Consider the following 21567-nt stretch of genomic DNA (forward strand, 5'->3'; position numbering starts at 1 on the left):
GAGAGAGAGAGAGAGAGAAATGGGGTTTAACATCCACTGGACACAAACTAGGTCATTTCGGGACTAACATATGGTTTAATTTTATTTCAATAATTCGCTTGCGCACAGGGGTCTTTAGCAGTGGGAGGAAACCGGAGGACCCGGAGAAAACCCACGAGGTTGGACAGGCGACCCTACTCCTTGTCACGTCTTATTTTACACAATTCAAGTAGTTCAGATATTACATAACAATTTAATTCTAAATTTAGTATCTAAATTAATTTCAATCTTCACCCCAAAAGAATTTTCTACACAATAAAAACTATTTAAGAATATTTGAATTTTGCAGGATTCAATATTATCATTGTAATCATATGTTGATAACAGATTTAATTTTGATTCTTTTTAGGATTCAATTTAGAAATGAATTGATATAGGTCACAAAAACATCTATGCAATTCTGCTGATGATTGTCAATAAATTGTTAGCACAGATCCAACAAAAGAATATAACAAGTTCTTTACCCTGCATCCTACTGAATAATAAAAACTTGTTTAACAGGATGGAAACTGGGCTAATTCATATTAGATTCAGAAAGGGGACTTAATGCTTTACATCGTATCTCTCAAATCAAACTTAAATCTAATTCATTCGCATTGCAGTTGCTTCTAGCAGAATGAATCCCAGGTCTAATTTTTATTTTACTTTTTAGAATTCCAATATTTTTTTGGTATTTGAAGCATAAATCGAACAGGAAATTACACATGTTTTGCTGCACTTGATCCCAAATTCATTTCACATTTATTTCCTCTTTTCTTAAAAACTATGTTAACGGCAAGATTTGATTAGAAAGTTCACAATGGATATAAATCGGTATAAGACAGCAATATGAATTTCCGACTACAATGCTAATAATTGAAAGAAACATGCAACAATACATACACCCAAGGGAAATTCAAATCTGAATTTGACGTACTGGTTTCTTTTTTCCATATCTACCGATTCATCTACAAATATAGATTCTACAGTAACCAAGTCTATACCAAATTTATTTTGTGTTTCATAGCCCTAATGACATTACTGTTACATTACAAAGTTTGGGAAATATTCCCCTTTTTTTTCCTTTGATTGTTTTTCTTATTGTTAGTTTGTGGTGTGGTCCTCCTGCACTTGCTATTACAGTTTTAAAACAATATCCCATAAAGCCTTATTTTAGACAAGTATTTAACAAGGCTTTGATCCAAGTGTTTTGTTATGTGTTTTTTTTTTGTTTAATTGCCACTTCCAAAACAGGACAAAGTCTTGTTAATAGTTTCATAGAGCCTTATTTGAAACACAAAATTTAACAATGATTTGATATCTACGTAATTATTTTTAGAATTGCCACTTAAAAAAAAAAAGAATAAAACATCTTGTATAAGATTTCATATAGCTCAATTTTAAAAGTTTTGTTAATTTTCGAATAATGTTTTTTTATATTTTGTAGAACTGCCACTAAAAGAAAGGACAAATCCTTGTAAACAAAGTTCCATATACCAGTACCTCAATTTTGATATCTTTCCAATAATGCTTTTGTTTTCAGAATTGTCACTTAAAAACACCCCACAAATAAAACTTGGGAATAAAGTTGCATAAAGCTCTATTTAATGTAAAAAGTTTCAAAGGAGTATTTAACAAGGTTCTGTTATCTTTCCAAGTGTGTTGTAATGTTTTAGATAATTTGGTCAAATTGCCATTTAAAAGGGGAAGGTGAGGAGACAAGCATTGATACAGCTAACACTCCATTCTGGATTTTTGATTCTATACTTCATTCACTTGAGATCTACTCTTGTAGACGTTACTGACAGACTTTAAACAAAAAGAAAATATACCCAAAACAAAACAACCCAAGTCAATTAACAGGGTTGATGGGGTTAAAGATTATATATCAGGAATCTGTGAAGCCAAAATAAGTATGTACCATGTTTTGCTCAAATATCTGACTTAGAAAAACATAAATTGAAGAGAATTTAGACAGTGTAAAAAGATGTTTTGGCACTTATCTATCATAATTGCAAAACATTTTCAGTTGAATCACCTCCTAAGCTAACAGGTTAATGAAACTTGGATGTATTTTTTTCAAAGGAACCTCAAAAAAATATTTGTTCAACAAAACCAAATACCTGAAACTAGCAGAATGTTTTAGATTTTGTTGTTTTTATTTTATAATTATACACATAAACATATCTTTTTTATACATCAACAACTGTGTTTGTATTTTCATTAGCAAAACTAAACACTTAAACAAACTACACTTTTTTATCTCTTAGTTTAAAGTAACCGTACTATTATTAATATATGTCTAGTCTTTGCATGGAGTTAAAATGTAATATACCATGGTTATCAACAAACTTTTTGAATGGTATAACCTCGGTGGGGAGTCAAAAGGTCATATGTGGCATATTTTGCGAAATTCACTTTTTTGCTTCTTCAGAATGAGGATTTTCTTGCGCATCTTTTCATCTTGTTGTCGTATTTCTAAGCCAATAAAAAGAGGTTTTATAGATATTGTTTCAAAATGTCGTATATGGGGTGTTCCAAAAAAAAAAAAAGAATATTAAGAGTCAAAATGTCGTATTTTTTAAAAGAAATCAACTTTGTGTCTAACCAAAGTATTACAATCAAACGAAATGTAGCCAGTTATATTGTTTTATAGTTAAATATGTATTATAGAAATTATTGTTGAGTGTCTACTGTGTGAAATTGAAGCAGGTACAGGTGAATATTTTCCTGAGATACGTCTTTGCTGTATAAAATTGCAAATAACTATCTTTCACTCTTTATTTCTGCACTAAATGTTGAGCTTGATACGTGCGGATAGTAACATATTGTTTTAATGGCTACACATACACTTTGTACAGAAATATTTTAGAAAAGCTTCAGAAATACGACATTTTACATATGACATTTTGACGTGACGGTTTTATTAGACATTTTGATTCTTAACCTCTGTGTGTTTTTTGGCTCTCCTGGACAACTTCGCAAAATCCAGATACGACCTTTTGACTCCCCACCGACGATAAGCTTATCCATTTCTCAAATATAACGTTTGATAACTGTAATTCTTAAATTAGTTGCCAACCAAAATACTTACAGATGTTAATAAACAATGGGAATTATTATTAAATATACAGGAACCTAAAAGCGATATATAACAAATAAATTGTTGGGTAAAATCTTATGATGGGCCTCTTTTTAATCCAAGTTGGGAGATTATCTATAGTTGATATTTTAGTTTTGCTTTCTTTGTTAAATATTAAATAATTCATTTGAGTACATATAAGCATGGGTAACAGGCACAAAACTAATCTACAGACATCAAACAACAATTTTAGGCGAGGAATTTTGAGAAGCATTTATTCTGCTTCCATATACTAAAATCGAAAATGTTTATTTAGTCTCAAAACTAATCTACAGACATCAAACAACAATTTTAGTCGAGGACTTTCGAGAAGCATTTATTCTGCTTCCATATACTAAAATCTAAAATGTTTATTTAGTCTCAAAACTAATCTACAGATATCAAACAACAATTTTAGTCAAGGAATTTCGAGAAGCATTTATTCTGCTTCCATATACTAAAATCGAAAATGTTTATTTAGTCTCTTGTGTTTATGAAAGATGTAAAAGGGATTAGAACTAAATTACAAAATAGTATACAATTTTTTAATATGGCGGCCATTCAGGGCAGTGATCTATTCTGAAAGTAGATAAGTTCTCTGTGTGCAGAGTGCTTTAAACAGGGAATCTAAATTACGAATCTGTTACCAACTGTTGATACATATTTTTGTTTATTGTTAAGAGGTAGATAACGATACTGCAGATGAATGGAATGGTATTCTAGCTATGTTCAGATAATGATATGCCTAATAAATATGTTTACACCTGTAAAAAGCAGGATAATCAATTATAGAAGACTACCATAGAACTGTAAATAAATATATAAATAAATAACACAAACATAGCTGGATTAATTATCATTTATCACGATATACAATTGTATTTACACACACAATTAATTTCTTCTTACTTAATTAATTGTCCTCTACTCTGCCATATAATAGTGTAGCTTTCTTACATTTATATTGCCACTCCTGTAACCCAGGGTTTCATTTCAGCCATATTTGCCAGTCTTGACTGATTGGTGGTGAAATTGACTGGCAAGAGATTTTAGCTGTCAGTCAATTTACATGCCATAAAAAAAGAATTTAACCCTATACTTTTTAAAAGATATATACAAAGCATGCAAATACACCTAGCCCACACAGCAGCCATGTCTTGATAGCAGCTTATCCAAAAGGAAAACTTTGACATACTCGGGAATGAAAGGTCACAGAATGATGATTTTCAAAAGGATTCATTTTCTCATGACCCCAATGCTTCCCATTAAATTTGAAAAGATCAGTAACTGGGGCTAAAAATCCTCAATCATTTAAAATTACAAAATTCATAATTGGAGTGGTTATGGGCTGTTTATTTCTTGGAATAAACAATAGAAATTTTCAGGAATTTTCATTGCAGTCATACCAGTAGTTCATTGATGACTAATATTTTGGAAAAATAAAGGCTTGTCTAATAAGTAAACGCCGTAGATAAGTGAACGGGTTGTCCATTTATAAACGCCTCTCGGAGAAACAAAACCTGTTACCATTAAACTAAGCCATAGTACTAACTAAAACATTTTTGTAATTCTTAAACGATTTTTATCAATTAGCGAACGATGTTTTGAACTATATGCATACTTTCCAGCGCCAAAACCCCTGTTCTAAACGATACAATATCTCCAGTATTTTGTGATGCATGAAATTTCTTAGTTATATGTAATTTTTATTAAGGGGTAAGATAACTAAACGATTCTACACTGACGATTTTTTTGAGTCATATTATGACAATATTATCCATCCATTCCTAATGTAGACTATTTATCAACATACTCAAGATTCCTTCTGTTTCACTCTTTTGTTTTTTTCTCATTAAGATTAGTTTTATAGATAATGTCTAACACTTGTAATATTTATGTGAAAACAGTGTGGTAGGTATGTTCTACCTGACTTGCTTTCTCATCTCTCACGACTCATATCTATCATTTTTAATCCAACCAACAATTTAGTACAGTGATTCTCAACCAGTGTGCCGCAAAATTTTAAACGGCATACTAAGAAAATGTGAAAACCAAGTGATTCCAATTGAGTATTTACTGGTGTCTTCTGATAAGTTCATAGCTGAGTTATTCTTTATTTAGTTTGAGTCATTCTATGTGTCTATGACTAGTCTGTGTCTACGGTTGCATGTCGTCTATGACTTGCCATGTTTTTATTTTGCAAAATCAAAATATTTTTCAAATATATTTAGCCAGGTGTGCCGCTATTTTTTTCATGTGTTCCAAGGTGTGCCGTTGGCAAAAAAAAGGTTGAGAACCACTTATCTAGTAAAATGGTATGTTTTCCCTGTTACAGCGCCATAAAATGCTGTTCAAAGTTACAACTTATAATTTTTCACTCAAACCTCTGCAGTTATTAATAAGAAGAGGAAAGAAGAACAAAACAGGATAGCAACATCTCAAAAATGAAATATATGATTAATTAAAGAATCCCACCCAAATCTAAGTATATTTATTCTTGTGTAATATACTGGATTGATCTGTAAATTATGTTATTATTTGTTGAATAGAATGATTTATTAGACTTAACCAAATTATTCCACAGTAATCCTTTGTTAATTGTGTGTGCTTATTATACATCAGAAATATAGACAGCAATTGTTCATAAACTTTATGTTGAGTTATTATTATTTGGTTAAAATACTGATATATATCATATATATAATTTTAAAGAGAGAGAGAGAGAGAGAGAGAGATGGGGTTTAACGTCCACTCGACACAAACTAGGTCATTTTGGGACTAACATATGGTTTCATTTTATTACAATAATTCGCTTGCGCATAGGGGTCTTTAGCAGTAGGAGGAAACCGGAGGACCCGGAGAAAACCCACGAGGCTGGACAGGCGACCCTACTCCTTGTCACGTACAACCGGGGATTCGAAACCACGCCAGTCGACTCAGTGACAGGTCTCATGATATATTATGCACATGCTAACCATTCGGCCATCCAGCCCCCCATATATAATTTTAAAGTTTCTTTAAAGGGATGTTCCATCAAGGATAATTAAAGTCACATATTCAAATAACAGAAAAATTACTTAAATCTACACAGCTACTCGTCAACTGTTGACTTTATGACGTCTGAATTTTAATAAATTTTCAATGATACATGTATATATGACAGTCATATATTCAAATAACAGAAATATGACTTAAATCTACACATCTACCTGTCAACTGTTGACTTTACGATAAAAAACTTTATTTTCATAACATGTGATTTTTAATAAATGTTCAATGACAGCAGCCTTTCTGCCTACTCTTCTTTGAATAATCTACATTAAACATACCCAAAGTTACTGTAAATCAAATTACATCAAATATAATTTTTTTTCCTCAGATGAAGACACCAAAGTGTTTATCAGACATGTCAACTAGCCTGTTTTTTCCGTGAGACTCACAGATTCACGACCTTTCTCACGGAAAATGGTCATATGCCAAATACTATTTTTTATTTTCACGAAGGGAGGTAACTCCCTTTTCATAAATCGACCTCGTGATTGGCTGAATTTGACCGAAAACTTCTGATTCCGGTAATACACGTGACAGCCAATGTGTGTTTGTGATTACATGTAGTATTGTTTGGAGTAAATACAGTATATTGTAATAATATACTGAGCGCCATGGAAAACGCATCACTTAGTTTTTCGTATAACAAAATGATCCTGTAAACATATCTTATTTATTTTGCTTCTTATTGTGAACAATATTCAAATGGGAACACATCAATAACAACACATTTGTACACTTATGGATGTTTAATCTGTAATCACGGTACAAAGTCAGAGGGGTCAAAACCAAAAGTACGACACAGATGTCAGTAGCGTTTGTGTCCTCCACGGGCTCTTACGCACACTGTGCAGCGAAGTCACATGGAATTTACCAATGTTTGAAAGAGCCTGGGGCAAATTGTTCCATTCTTGGACAAGAGCAGCTTCTAAAGCAGCAATGGTGTGCATCTGTGGTCTCCGATACAGACGGCGTCCAATCTCATCCCAGACATGTTCTATTGGTGCCATGTCCTGTGACATGGCTGGCCAGTCCAAGACATTGATGTTGTTAGCAGCCAGGTAGTCCATACTAAAACGGGCAGTATGCGGATGTGCATTATCCTGTTGGAAGTGCTGAAGTTGTGGGTGCGCTCGAAACATCGGAACAACAATTGGTCTGCAAGACGTTCCCCAAGACGTCTCCATACACGTTGACGGCCATCAGCGTGATAAAGATGAAAGTGACTCTCATCACTTTGCCAGTCTACTCTTCTCCATGTCTGGTGTCCTTGAGCCCATATCAAACGCCGCTGACGGTGATGATCCCTGAGGATAGCTCTAACATAAGGTCGTCGTGCACAGAGTCCTACTTCTCTTAGACAACGTCTTACGGTGTTGGAACTTACTGGTCCTTGTCTTCCGATGACTGCTGCACCTGTAGCGGTCTTGAGCCTGGGTTGTAACGCGTTGTAGACCAGGACGTTGACGGTCACGTGTTGATCCAGTAACTCGAACACGTTCCACCAACCTTACAATAGTAGACTGATGATAATAGCACGTGTAGACATGCCAGCCCTGGACATTCCCATGGCTTCATTCTAGCTCGATTCCTTCACACGTCCAACAACAAATTACGACAGATTGACGTTTCACAGTTCATGTACTGCACATTAAGTTGAAAACATGCTTTTAAAGGGCTCACACACAACGCTGCACGTGAATATTGGGTTTTTCATGTGCATCTCGTGCAATTTTTTTTTGTGCACACGTGCCGATATATTTTCCATTTGGGAGCATTGTGTGAAACAATAGTTCATAGTATTGCATAATATTATACATACAAAACCACCTAGTAACAAAATATTTGGGAAAAAAAGTGATGCGTTTTCCATGGCGCTCAGTAGATCAGGGTACATGAGCGTACCAAATAAAATAGAGAACTGGACAAGGTTCTTTCCATAACTATCATTTCACTCATGGCTAGTAAACGTCTATCTATGCGATTTTGACAATTCTCCTGCGAAGAGAAAACAGTTCATGCCACGTGACTTTAGCGTGAAATTGGAGGCCACTGTCTGAAATTTAGCCAACTTTCAATCTGCGATTTTGGATTACGTTTTCAGTTAAATTTATTACTAGCGATTGTATTATAATACTTTGATAATGATCTCAATATATGCAAATAATCTGACTCAAAATATAAGCGCAATTACCGTTTATGTACGCGAGACACTTGCGGGAAAATACCGCTCTGACATCACGTTTTCAAGGATTTTTTTTCACGTGATTACAGCCATAGAAAACGGGATTTATCGGTTTTGCAGATTGAAAAATGCTACTTTCGACTAAATGTAGCCTGCTTTTTTATCTGATATTATCAAGATTATAAATATTTTATATATTATCATTCAAATTATTACGATTTTTATAAGTTTTAACTGGCTAATATTTGCGGGTTTGTACGACCGATTCTATACCGCTTACTTATGATGTCACTCAGATGTGACTGAAAACACTTTTTGGAGTACCGTATTAAAGTCTTTTGGGTAGCATATTATGTTTATTTTCTGTCATTTAAATTATTGACTTGAAAGTACTTGAAACCCAAAGGGAATTGAGATGTACCATAATAAGCTTTAACTCTCAATGGAATTTTCAAGATATAAAATTCTGGTACAGGATTTTTGTTTCAAGATCCAGAAATGAAATTAAAAAAGTATGATACATTTGGTGACATATATTTTAAGGCTTGGGGCTTGACTTGAAGAAGTTTGTTATTTTGTCAGCAGCAATCATCCCAGGAGATATAAAGCTCTAGTATAGGCTTTTTGTTTCAAGATCCAGAAATGAAATTGAAAAAGTATGATACATTTGGTGACATATATTTCTAGGCTTGGGGCGTGACTTAAAGAAATTTATTTTGACAGCAACAATCATCCCAGGACAGTTGCCAACAGTATTATACAAGATTTAAAATCAGTAAGAGATAGATACAATTTTGAAATTGATCTTGGTCATTCACCCCTGTGTCGCCATGACCATGGGGCTAACACAGTGTCCATGTTGATGTGCCTATAAAAAGGTGGCAGTGATTAAACGTCTGCCAGTAATAGACCCTCAAGCAGTTTGTCGTTTATTACTTTCCTAGCTGACAGAAGAGAATCAAAAACGATATATTTGGATATGTGAAATGGTTGCATCATGGCTACAGCCCGAATAATGGCTTTGAGTTCCGTAGTAGAATATGTTGGACAAAAATATTGAATTTTACAATTGCATGTTTAGCACGATAACTCGTCTAACATGGAAGAACCAAAGTACAACCTCTTCTTCTACGGTTCCTGTAAGCGAAGAAAATTCTATAACAGAAAGATCAGAAGATGAATTGTCAGGTAACCACATATTAGCAGTGTTATTGCCAAAATTTGGTTCTGAATAAAATAATTTTATTGTTAGTCTCCTCTACATAAAATCTCACTACTTCTTTGCTATTTATCTGTTCGTTTTTATGTCTGATTTGGGCCACTTTGACTGGATAAAACCATTATTGCCAAAGGAAAAGCATTTGTTTGATTGGGTAATTATAAATGAGGGGTCAAGTCAGCGAAACACCAACTTCTTAAAGATACTGTTAGATTGTATTGAAGTGTAATAGAGAGAGAGAAATGGGGTTTAACGTCCACTCGACACAAACTAGGTCATTTCGGGACGTACATATGGTTCAATTCTATTTCCATAATTCGCTTGCACGTAGGGGTCTTTAGCAGTGGGAGGAAATGGGAGGAAACCGGAGGACCCGGAGAAAACCCACGAGGTTGAAGTGTAATACAAATGATATAAAATGGCAAACAAATCAACGTATGGTCTAATTTTAAGTTGATTGCCACTACTGAGAATTTCACTGCCTTCCAGAGATAACTGCTTATAACCCCAAAATGGGCAGCTGAAAATATTCTTGCAATTTGCATATAAATGATTTAAATGCTTGCAAACTACAATATTGTTAAAGTTTAGTTATTAATAAGAATATCAGTCCAAAAATGGTACAATTCCCTTTGATATTTACAAAGTTATGATAAATTGAAATTTCATCGATGTATGCTGCTTGAGCATAACAAGTCACTGCCATCTTTTATTGGTAGCAGAGAAACCTGATGGGCCAAAAATCCAATTTAATCCAAACTGGGAGATTATCTAGCAATGGTAATTTGAAATTGTTGCCTTAATTAAATGTTAAATAATCAATATGAGTACATATTTAGCACATATTAGGGCATGAGAAATTTGATATTTTAGCGAAAATGCAAATGACACATTAACATTGATACACACGTGCTAAGAAACTATCTACATCCATTTTGCGGTTAACAAAAAAAAAAAGATCAACCACAATTTTAAGTATCACATAAATGGTCATTTAGGAGTCATCATCCAAAATATATGGTTTAAATTTACAACTGGCACTTATAGAACACTAGAACGCAGACATCTATCATCAATTAATGCCATGGGATTAAAGCTGTCGATAAGTAAACTTGACTGGGCATTTAATTGAAATGAAATGGGGTTAAACTTTTCTGGACCACCCTGGCTAATGCAGACAGGTATACACCATGTAGTGAGTTCTATGGGAAATTTTGCCCAGGCAGCAGCATTCCTGCCTACTTTTCATTGAATTTCAGCTGTCAAGGGATGTTTTACATATAAGCCAATGGCAATTATTTTGAATCCTGTCTGAACGGCTAGGCATTTTACCTTGCTAGGCTTTCTCAGACTACCTTGTTAGTAATCCACCGTCATAGTCATTGAACCTCAGACTGGGGATTTAATTTAAATAAAAAAACAGTTAACAAACAAAAGGTTCATGACACTGTTCTTCCTTGTACATAGCCGATAACACTGTTAAAGATTCTCAATGAACCCTTGGAAAAGTGTCTAATCAAAGAATTTAATCACAACCTTTATTCAATTTTTCTTTTTTAAGTTGTCTAAGAGAGTACAAGCAAAGAAGTTTAAAGAGGAAGTCTAACAATGTAATTCCCTCTGATTTATACAAATTTTTCTTTGATTTGAGTTGAATAGACAATTCTATTACATTGGATTTGAAAACTATTTTACATCCATCTATTGGATGATACAAGAGAGAGAGAGAGGGAGAGAGAGAGAGATGTGGTTTAAGTCCACTGAACACAAACTAGGTCATTTGCGGGACTAACATATGGTTCAATTTTATTTCAATAAATCACTTGCACGTAGGGGTCTTTAGCAGTGGGAGGAAACAGGAAGACCTGGAGAAAACCCACAAGGTTAAACAGTCTGTCGTGAGAAATATTATGAACTTTTGACAATCTTAGACAACTTTCAAAGCGGGTCAAAAGGTCAATTTATTTTAAATTTTTCAGAATCAGAATTTAGTTACCCATCTATTCACCCCGTTGCTGTATTTATCTAGCAATAAAAAGATAGGCTGCCATGCAATAAAAGATACGCCCAAAGCAGCTAAATTGTCCGAGCAGTCGACAATGGTTGTCTTGTATTTATTCTTTTGTGGGTAATAGGAGTGTTTACAAGACATTGATATGAGTTTAATACAAATTGGATAATGAATTTTGTCATTTCAGCATTCACATGGTCCAACAAAGTGAAAGAAGGGTAATAACTCATTCAATAGGATTCTTCCTCTCACTAATATAAACAACGTATATAAATTTCAAAATGATCAGATTATAAATGTCATCTGTAGTGTGTTCATATACTGTGAATATGAATATATTTTTCTAAGTAACGGTAATTAGCGGAAACTGTTGAAAATCAACAGGCTTCTTCATCTCCTGTTTTCAGGTCAATCTAATGATAACTGTAGACTCTACGTTTCAATAAAAATCGATAAATCAAAAAGTCATTTAAGGCCATCTAAATTACTTCTTATTGTTGTTACTGAATGCCAGGGGCATGTTTAATGAAGTGCAGATATAGTCACATAGAGTTTAATTGAGCTGTATAGGGAAGAATGTATGTATGTCTTACATGTGCTTTGTGAAATATGACCTTGAAATGGGGTTCACGTCCTACTGTATCTGACCCTGACGGAAATTCATTTCTATTCCGGATCATCAAGATTAAGATGATACCTAATGCCTAGGTGCCACTGGGGAAAAGCATCGGCGACGTGAAAATAAACAAATTTTCTCCAGATGACTCAAGATGGTATCCAATGTTTTTATCCCAAAAACTGGAGTAGCCCCATTAGAAATGGCACTTATAAGGCATCAGGGATGGTCTGGTGAACGTTCACTGATGCTTCGGCTATTGTCACAAAGCTTCTGGGAGACCCGTTTCTTGCATGGTGGCATATCGGCGGCACTTATGGGCATGGTTCCACATAACTTGCGACACCCCAGAAGCTTCCCTTGGATGCCGGAGAGTCTGTTCCCGACGCCTACCAAGGCTCATCAATTTCCATCGGTAGTACATCCCCGAGGCAAATAATACCCAGTGGGACCTAGGCATAAGGTAGGTATTTTGTTTAAGTAGTCTTAAACAGAGGCAAAATTTCCCTCACAGCATAATGCACAAAAGTAGGACATTAAATCCCATTTTATTTTACACTAATTCCAGAGAATTCTACGTTGAATTCTTCACATCGACAAAAAAATAACACTTTTTAAAGCAGTTGAAATCGTTCAATCTGACGGTTTGCACGGTTTACGAGTGGAGACGTCTCAATAAATTTGCTGATTTTATGCTCATTCCAACTTTCAAAATTGATAGGCACTTTATTGTTCTTCTACTTGTATTTTATCACTTCACGTATGTGCCAGATTGCCGATAAAATGTATTACTGTGTAATGCAGCATGCCATGATGTGCAGCATGCAATGATTAATGCTGTTAGAAGCAGAATAATATTCCAAATAATCCATGACGTCACCCAGTCTACTACTGAAACAGACCTGGAAATTTTAGTTGCACCTGACAAAATACCAGGCTCTTTAAAACTTTGTGCACCGCTTGTATTATAAATATCATTAATTTTACCAACACTGAAAAAGACAAATCAGTGACAAAGCCACGATCTGTGCCCAACAATGTCTATAACAGATGCCTTATTTCCTTGCACTTTGGGATATCGATGGGGAGTGGGGAGTGGATAATAGGTAATAGCGAAACACTAGAAGAGTAGTCATTGGCTTATCAATAATAAGCAGAAGTGTACTAACTTGGTTCTAGAGAGAGAGAGAGCGAGAGAGAGAGAGAGAGAGATGGGGTTTAACTTAACTCAACACAAACTAGGTCATTTTGGGACTAACACATGGTTCAATTTTGTTTCAATAATTTGATTGCGTAGGGGTCTTTAGCAGTGGGAGGAAACCAGAGGACCCGGAGAAAATTCACGAGGTTGGACAGTCGCTCTTACTTCTTGTCATGTACAACCAGGGAATCGAAACCACGCCAGATGACTCAATGACAGACCTTATGATATAGGGCGCATGTGCTAACCATTCGGCCATCCAACCTCCCTAACTTGGTTCTAGAGACATTGGCTTATTAATTATAAATGGAAGTGTACTAACTTGGTTCTAGAGACATATGTAAAGAACTATAAGGTTTCACTAAACCCATGCTCAAGTAATATATGAAATTTTGTGAGAAACAATGCCAGGAATGTTTCAAACAAAACTATGCATGCACACCTCGAGGTTCTAAAGGGCCGGTCACACAGGCTTCCGCCAGTTGATCACGAGTGTATCGCGAGGAAGAACTGTCAAACGCGAAGTAAGCGCGGTCACAAGTGAATGACACGTGAATGAAACGTGGTGGACTCGCGAATAACAAGTGCGCACACGCGCGAAAAATTTTACACGCGCACGGAGTCCGATTTTATTTTTGAGCAGCACAAAAATTAGGCGCAACGGCCACCGCGTGTCGCACACGTGGTGTAAACGCTGTACAAACGCGGGCCAAACGCGATAACACGTGGTACACTCGCGGATCACAAGTGGACGACAAGTGGTCACTCGCGGGCAAACGCAAAATTTCTTCGTGTGACTGCGTGTGTAGCACTTGTCATCCACTTGTGATCCGCGTGTCTACAGCGTTCCTACCACCTGTGATAGCGTGTGCTCCACGTGTAAAAGGCTTCCTCAGGGATTGTGTCACGAGTCATCCGCGGGCCATTCGCGTGTTTTCGCGTTGAATCGCGATTGAACCACGACTGATTCGCGTGTCGTCCACGACCCAATCTCGTTTGTACCACTAGTTATTTCTGCTATAAAAAGATCGCGTGTGGGCCATTTTTCATCAGTTGTGATCAAGACGTTGAAGAGGCAACATGGATCCGGCGCATCGTAATGCTTTGGTTATGCTGTTCCAGCAACATCAGAACCAGCTACTTCAGGTTCAGCAAGCCCTGGATGTCAGAAGAAGAGTGAGGAGAAGACAAAGAAGAGTCAGAGCCATATGGGTGCGCCAATGGATCAACCGCAGGCCACAGCTGGGGCTGTATGACAGGCTGATGGTGGAGCTGAGGAACGAGGACCCCCGTGCCTTCAAGAACTTTATGAGAATGCCTCCGGTGATGTATGATGAACTGGTGGAAAGGCTGACACCAACACTGACGAAGGAGACAACCAATTGGCGAGCTCCCTTGGACCCAGGCTTAAAGGTGGCCATCACCTTGAGGCACCTTGCATCAGGCTCGAAATACAGGGAGATGCAGTATGGCTGGCGTGTCCCACACAACACCATAAGCCTCATTGTTCGTGAAGTTTGTGAGGCAATCGTGCATGTATATCGTGAGGAGATGCTGTCACCTCCAGAAACCCCCGAACAGTGGCAACAAATTACAGACGATTGGCTGAACAGGTGGAATTTCCCTCACGTGATTGGAGCTATAGACGGCAAACACATAGCATGCAAGGCCCCTCCCAACTCTGGCTCTGAATTCTACAATTACAAGGGTTTTTTCAGCATTATTCTCTTGGCTGTGGTGACCAGTGATTACAAGTTCTTATGGGTGGACGTGAGTGGCAAGGGGGCCTCATCAGACGCGCATATCTACAATGCCAGTGAGTTTAAAGAAGGCTTACAGAACGGTGACATTCTTGGATTCCCTCAGCCTACTCCCCTCCCAGGGGACACAGAAGATCTACCTTACTTCCTGGTGGGTGACGATGCATTTGGATTGAGAAGCTTTATGATGAAGCCCTTTGGGAACAGACAGCTATCAAGAAAACAAAGAATCTTCAACTACAGATTGTCAAGAGCAAGACGGGTGGTGGAAAATGCCTTTGGCATTCTTGCCAACAGATTCCAGGTGTTACTAACAACAATGATGCACCAACCAGACACGGTTAGGCTCATTGTCAAGGCATGTGTGGTCCTCCACAACCTGATGCGCACGAGGTATCCTGTCATGCAAAACAGACTTGTTGACATTGAACGCCCTGATGGAGCCCTGGTGCCTGGTGAATGGCGTCGAGGAAAGAATCTGGATGACACAAGACCTGAGAACCTACCAGGAACCAACAGAGACTACAAATTGGCCAAGGCTCAGAGGAATCTCATAATGGAATGGTGTTCATCCCCTGCTGGGAGTGTTGCATGGCAAGACAACATGCTCCTTGACTAGTTCTTGTGGAAGTGACAGTGTGGACAAATGATAGTGTTTGGGGGCATTGTGGCAGTATGTGTTTGGGGGGGGGGGGGGCAGCATTTGTGGCAATAAAACTTTGATAAAACTATTATATAATAAAATAAATGAAAAAAATCCTGCAATAAAATAAAGTACATTTCAAATTTGAAAAAAATAAAAGTAAGCTTAGGACCTTTAGTCCTAAACTCACTTTTATTTCTTTTCATTTGAGATGTAATTTTATTTTATTGCAATAATTTTAAAATTTATTATTTTCAATGTATTGTTACATTTGTTGCCATTCAATAATATGGTTATAAAATAAAAATGAAAGATTATTGGAATAAAAATATTTGAAATGACAAAGAAAAGAAGTTACATAAAGTATTTATTCAACTTTTATTTTTGACATTTGAAATACATTTTTGTTGCAATATTCTCCCACTTTCATTTTATTATAATTACAACTTCTAAGTCACATGGTGCAAATACTATTTTCTGATTGACTGAGATGCAACATACAATCCAAGTTCATTGGGCGATGAACAAGGTTTTGCAAACGGACTACTTTTCTACGGAGTAATTTTACTAGTTTTGTTCGCTATAAATCGATAAAATCAAATGAAATTTGTTGAGTTGTAATTACAAGAAATGAAATTAAATTTGTCGAGTTTACGGCGTGCGTTATACAAATAAGTGCACTTTTCCCCGACGTTCATCACGCCGTAAACTCGACAAATTTTAATTTCATTTCTTAAACCATTTCACAAAGTTCAATTTATTCACGAAAAACAATTAGTAACAGTTCAACAATTTTATTATCACGTATCACGTGTATAACAAGTGAAATAAAAGAAAGTCACTGCTAGCAATCCATGCTATGGCAAAAACAAAATACAAAATACATCAGTTCAAGGAATGTCACTGTAGCACCATGCACCACATCCCAACACAACAAAATACAACTGTCAGTGTAACATGAAACCTTCATGCATCCTCATCCTCACTGTAACTGTCACGAGTTCCCTGAGTAGCCACAGACTGAGTGTCACTCTCAACTGCTGTTGGTTCCACGGCTGGTGGTGTTGACAAGGATGGTGGTGCACCCAAAGCTGCAGATGCCAGAATGGGAGGTCGGTGAGTTGCTGGTGACACTGTCGAGAATGGTGGGGTGTTCATACTGTCTTGTGAAACACGGCCGAAGTTGCTCTGCTCCATGTTGAACGACCAATCCCCACCTAGGGCAGTGCTCTGTGCTCTGGACATCGATTCTGAAGATGCTGTGTGTTGACGAGGAGTACTGAGGTTGGGTTGTTGAAGCTCTTGCTGCCCAGGGTACTGCTGCTGCTGTTGGTATCCTCCCCCTCCTCCCCCTACACCATGCTGCCAGGCATAATAGTTGGGCTGTGTCTGGAAGTACTGCTGATGCTGAGGGTACTGTTGATGGTACTGATGATACTGCCCAAAGGAGGCGGCTGTGCAAGTTGGAGGAGCCGAAGTGGAAGCTGAGGGTCTTTCAGATTGAGCCTTTATCTGTTTCAGTATATCCGATATGAGCTCTTTGACATTGTTGAAGTCTTGAAGACTGCAAGACCTGAGAGTCTGGGTGACATAGCTTATGAAGGGTTCACGCTGGCTCTTCTCCCTCTCCTTGTCCTCGAGCATTTTTTCCATCAGCTTTGCAAGGAGTGTTTGGTTGGTCTGAAGATTTTTACGAAGTTCGGGCATCCAGCTCTCCGCCTCGTCCTCCTTCCTCCTCCTCTTCCTGTGCTGGAAACTAGAGTTGACTGATCCGAGCTCTGCTGCCTCCCTCTCGAGGTCTTCGAGCACATTGCCTGACTGTCTCTCCGTCTCAGCTGGGTCATCCAAGGATAGCAGAGGGGGTCTTGCTGTGGACGTGGAGGCAGAACCAGCGGCAGAACCAGTAGTAGAGCCAGCAGCAGCAGTACGTCGGATCTGCATGACAGTGTCAGATTCTTCATCAGGTATGGCAGCTGAAAGAAGGTAAACGTTTGTTAAGTGTTTTGCATTCAAATTTTTCTGAACAATATTAAAGGACTGTTATTAGGGACAAGTGAATTTCTGAATAATCATTACACTAAATCGTAGTAATTATTATGTTTTAAATTTTAAAATTAAATGTACAAAAATGCTTTTGAAAAATGGAAATGTTTGAAATAATTATCAACATATGTACTGACCTTTGTAGAAGGAAATATTATTCAGCACCCACTTGTCCCTGTCGGTGAGAAGCTTGCGCTCCTGGCCACTGGCAACCTTGATCAGCCTGACGTACCAGTCCTTCAAGTTCTTCCACCAGTGCCCGAGGTAGTCAGTCGAGATACCAATTTCTTTTGCTTTAGCTTCCCAGGCTTCTGTCTTTTTCTTGTAGTCACGTTGACTGCGCATCCACAAGTAACTTCTGTCTCGCATCCACTCAACCAGATCCTGTTCTGTGTCAGGTGGCAACTTCCACTCCTTCTTGGGACCTCTTGGCTTTCTCGGCTTCTTGCCCTTGCCCTTGGCATGACCATCAGCCTCTTTCTGCTCCTCCACAGGCTCCTCTCGCACCAGAACTTCGGGTGTGGGGTCATGTGACGCAGGTGACGAAGGTGAGGCAGGGTTCTCCAGTGGCACAAGCTGTGGCTCAGCCTGAGTGGCGACGGGCATAGTGGCAGTGCTCTTAGAAGGACCACTCGTGCTGACTGGAGTGTTTGCAACTGTTGTACAAAATGAAAAGAGAAAATAAAGGTATTTTTAATAAATAGTAAGGAATGTTGAAAAACATACATATCAAATGAACACTTCAGCATAAATAAAATTGAAATAAATAAATTTGAATACTTTCTGACAGCCACGTAAACGAATATTTAAATAAAATAAATTTTGAACACGTCACGTTATACTAGTAACGAGTATTTCCAAATAAAAAATCAAAAACATGTTACATAAATTGTACTTACCATCAGGAAGAAGCTCGTCCTCTTCTCCACTGCCATTGGAACCAGGGACACCAGCAGCGGCAGCAGCAGCATGTACACGAGCCGTCACCTTTATGCCCATCTTCTTGGACTGCCTGTTCTTGCTGCCCTGGGGGGGCTCGGGGGTGCTGCTCTCCACCTCCTCGGTAGCAGTTTCAGGCTCCGAGACTTTTGCCTTCGGCCTGGGCCTTGCTTGCCTCTTCATCTTCTTGGGCGTGGAGTTGCCCTTCTTTGATTTCGGTGCCATGATTTTGATCTTTACTCTACGGAATATTGATCGATACTGATCCAGAACACCGGACGCGGCGGCTTTTATACACGCGGGCGGCAAGCGGAGCACAAGTGATCGGCACGTGATTCACACGCGGAGCACATGTGGAGCACAAGTGATACACACGCGCTGCGTGTGACCCCATTTTCTGACCACAAGCGCTCACACACGGAGGACTCGTGGTGGACACGCGATGCACACGCGCGCGTGTGGTCCACTTGTCATTCGCGTGTCCAGCATGTCTGAGACAAATTGGTTGATTTTCACCGCGTGTAGAAAAAATTTGCAAAATTTATAGCAAAATTACACGTGATCAACTCGCGGAAGCCTGTGTGACCGGCCCATAATAAATACATTTTAACTTCATGCGCTCCTAAAGAAGGTGTATTGACCATGAGTAAGTGAATCCTGAGTGCATGGAAATGTTCAGAATAAAGTTGTACTAACCAGAGAGAGAGAAAGGGATAAATGAGGTTTAACCTCCACTGGACACAAACTAGGTCATTTTGGAACTAATATATCGTTCAATTCTATTTAAATAATTCGCTGGTGCATAGGGGTCTTTAGCAGTGGGAGGAAAGCGGAGGCCCCGAAGAAAAACTCCTAGTAACGTACAACTGGGGAAACGAAACCACGCCAGTTGACTCAGTGACACCTTATGTTACACCACATATATGCATTAACCATTTGGCCATCCAACTCTCCTTGTACTAACCAGCGCATAGCTTTAATGAGTATGGGGATTTAAATGACAGCATTACTTGGATTTCATGTTACTTCAAGATGACAATACTTTTTTTTTTTCATAAAATAAACACGGGTCAGATCAGGCTTGTATATAATTCTCCAAGGTACTTGTCTGCAATATCACCGCAGGAGGATGTAGATGCTTAAAGCTTGGATAAACTGAACAGGCTTGTATTTTGGGTCAATATATTTTATCACTGCATTATTCATCATGATTTGTTAATAGTAGCTGGTTGGTACATTGTAATCTCAAACCCCATTTGAAAAGGTACTTAGTGAGGATCTGGAACTATACCTCTATATTTTCGATACTGTCTTCAACATACATTATGCAAGAGCTAAATCTGCCTATTGCAGGTCTTTCTTTAGGCCTTAAATGTTATTTAATCAATTAATTAGAAATTATGCAAGAGCTAAATCTGCCTACTGCAGGTCTTTTATAGGACTGAAATGTTATCTAAATTATTAATTAGACATTAATTAACTTATCCAGACCATAATCAACTCTTGATGTCATTGCTAGCCTGCGATGTTTATTGGATTTGAATCAGAACTGCTACTCAACGCTCATTCATGATTAAATCAAAAAAATGGATACCCGAGACTATGTTTTTTATTGTACCGACTTTAGTAATAATGATCGAAGCTAGGCCTTAAATTCAATCGCTAAATTCTCGGTTCAGATGGAATCAATTATTTTAGTGAGAACTGACAGCGCTTTATCTAATCTCCCATATTATGTATCTTTAAATAATTTTGTTGAATTCAACCTTTATTTTTCTGAGAACTATCCCAATTTCTTCACAACTTAATCACATTTGAAAAGGTACTTAAACATACATTATGCAAGAGCTAAATCTGCCTATTTCAGGTCTTTCTTTAGGCCTGAAATGTTATCTAAATTATTAATTGGACATTAATTATCCTATCCAGGCCATAATCAACTCTAGCCTGTGATCTTTAGTGGATTGTAAGCAGATTTACTGCATAACTTTCCTTCTCGATTAAAGGATTAAATGGATAATCGAGACTATGCTGTTTATCGTACTGAATTTAGTAATGATGACCGTGGCTTATAGAAATTTCAGTCGCTTAGTTCTCGGTTTATGGTTGATCAATTTGAATGAAATTTTCACCAAATTGCCTTTACATTATCTAGTTTTTAACTATCATAGTGAGAACTGCCAACTCGTTACCGAATCTCCCATAATGTATCTTTAATGAGGGCCTGGAACTATATAGACTGCTATATGTTTGATACCGTCTGCCTAATTTTGTTGAATTCAACCTTTATCCCATTTCTTCCCAACTTTATCACATTTGCCTGCCATATGACATGATGGAATGGATCACTGACAAAGCTCTTTTTTAATATTACTCTAAAACATAGCCTGAGACCACTTTTATTAATCAAAAAATATGTGGTCAATATCTAACAATGCAGTTAATGCTATGTGTATATATATATGCCTCAGAAGTTCTTGTTTGCTGCAGGAGTCAAATTCTGTAAGACTAGAAAATTGATAGAAAGGCCATCCACGATCTCTTCATATCTGTGTACAGCCCTCATCACAGTATTTTGAGACTGGGTTTCACATTGAATGTAATTATAAGTCCATGTAAGAACCCCATGTTACATGCTAAAGGGAATTTGGGCATTGAACACAATATCTTGAATGAGGATAAATTGATCATCGTGTCCGTCAAAACTGTCGAATAAGAATACCAAACGTCCAATTAATAAAAGCCTTAAGCTGCGCCATCCTT

General features: G+C 37.5%; 2 protein-coding genes across 3 annotated transcripts in view; both read right to left on the reverse strand.

Annotated features, from left to right (window-relative positions):
* Positions 1-21567, reverse strand: part of LOC126827884 (protein MON2 homolog) — a 115697-nt gene that overhangs the window by 34374 nt on the left and 59756 nt on the right. The gene's annotated exons all lie outside the window — the stretch shown is intronic.
* On the reverse strand, positions 16173-19388 carry LOC126827887 (uncharacterized). Of its 2 annotated transcripts, XM_050557457.2 has the most exons (3): positions 18765-19388; positions 18003-18521; positions 16173-17795 (listed from the first exon to the last, which is right to left on the reverse strand). In XM_050557457.2, the coding sequence occupies exons 1-3, from the start codon at positions 19027-19029 to the stop codon at positions 16789-16791; spliced, it is 1791 nt and encodes a 596-aa protein (XP_050413414.1). In that variant the 5' UTR covers positions 19030-19388; the 3' UTR covers positions 16173-16788. The 2 variants fall into 2 exon arrangements, with proteins under 2 accessions (XP_050413414.1, XP_050413415.1); XM_050557458.2 differs by having other exon boundaries at positions 18003-19388.

This window comes from Patella vulgata, chromosome 7 (genome assembly GCF_932274485.2).
Source record: "Patella vulgata chromosome 7, xgPatVulg1.2, whole genome shotgun sequence".
Taxonomy (NCBI): Eukaryota; Metazoa; Mollusca; class Gastropoda; family Patellidae; genus Patella; species Patella vulgata.

Coding starts and splice junctions, on each gene's coding strand:
- LOC126827887 (XM_050557457.2), bottom strand. CDS start 19,029: ATGGCACCGAAATCAAAGAAGGGCAACTCCACGCCCAAGAAGATGAAG. Junction 18,522..18,764: donor GGACGAGCTTCTTCCTGATG/GTAAGTACAATT, acceptor TTTGTACAACAG/TTGCAAACACTCCAGTCAGC. Junction 17,796..18,002: donor TAATATTTCCTTCTACAAAG/GTCAGTACATAT, acceptor ACCTTCTTTCAG/CTGCCATACCTGATGAAGAA.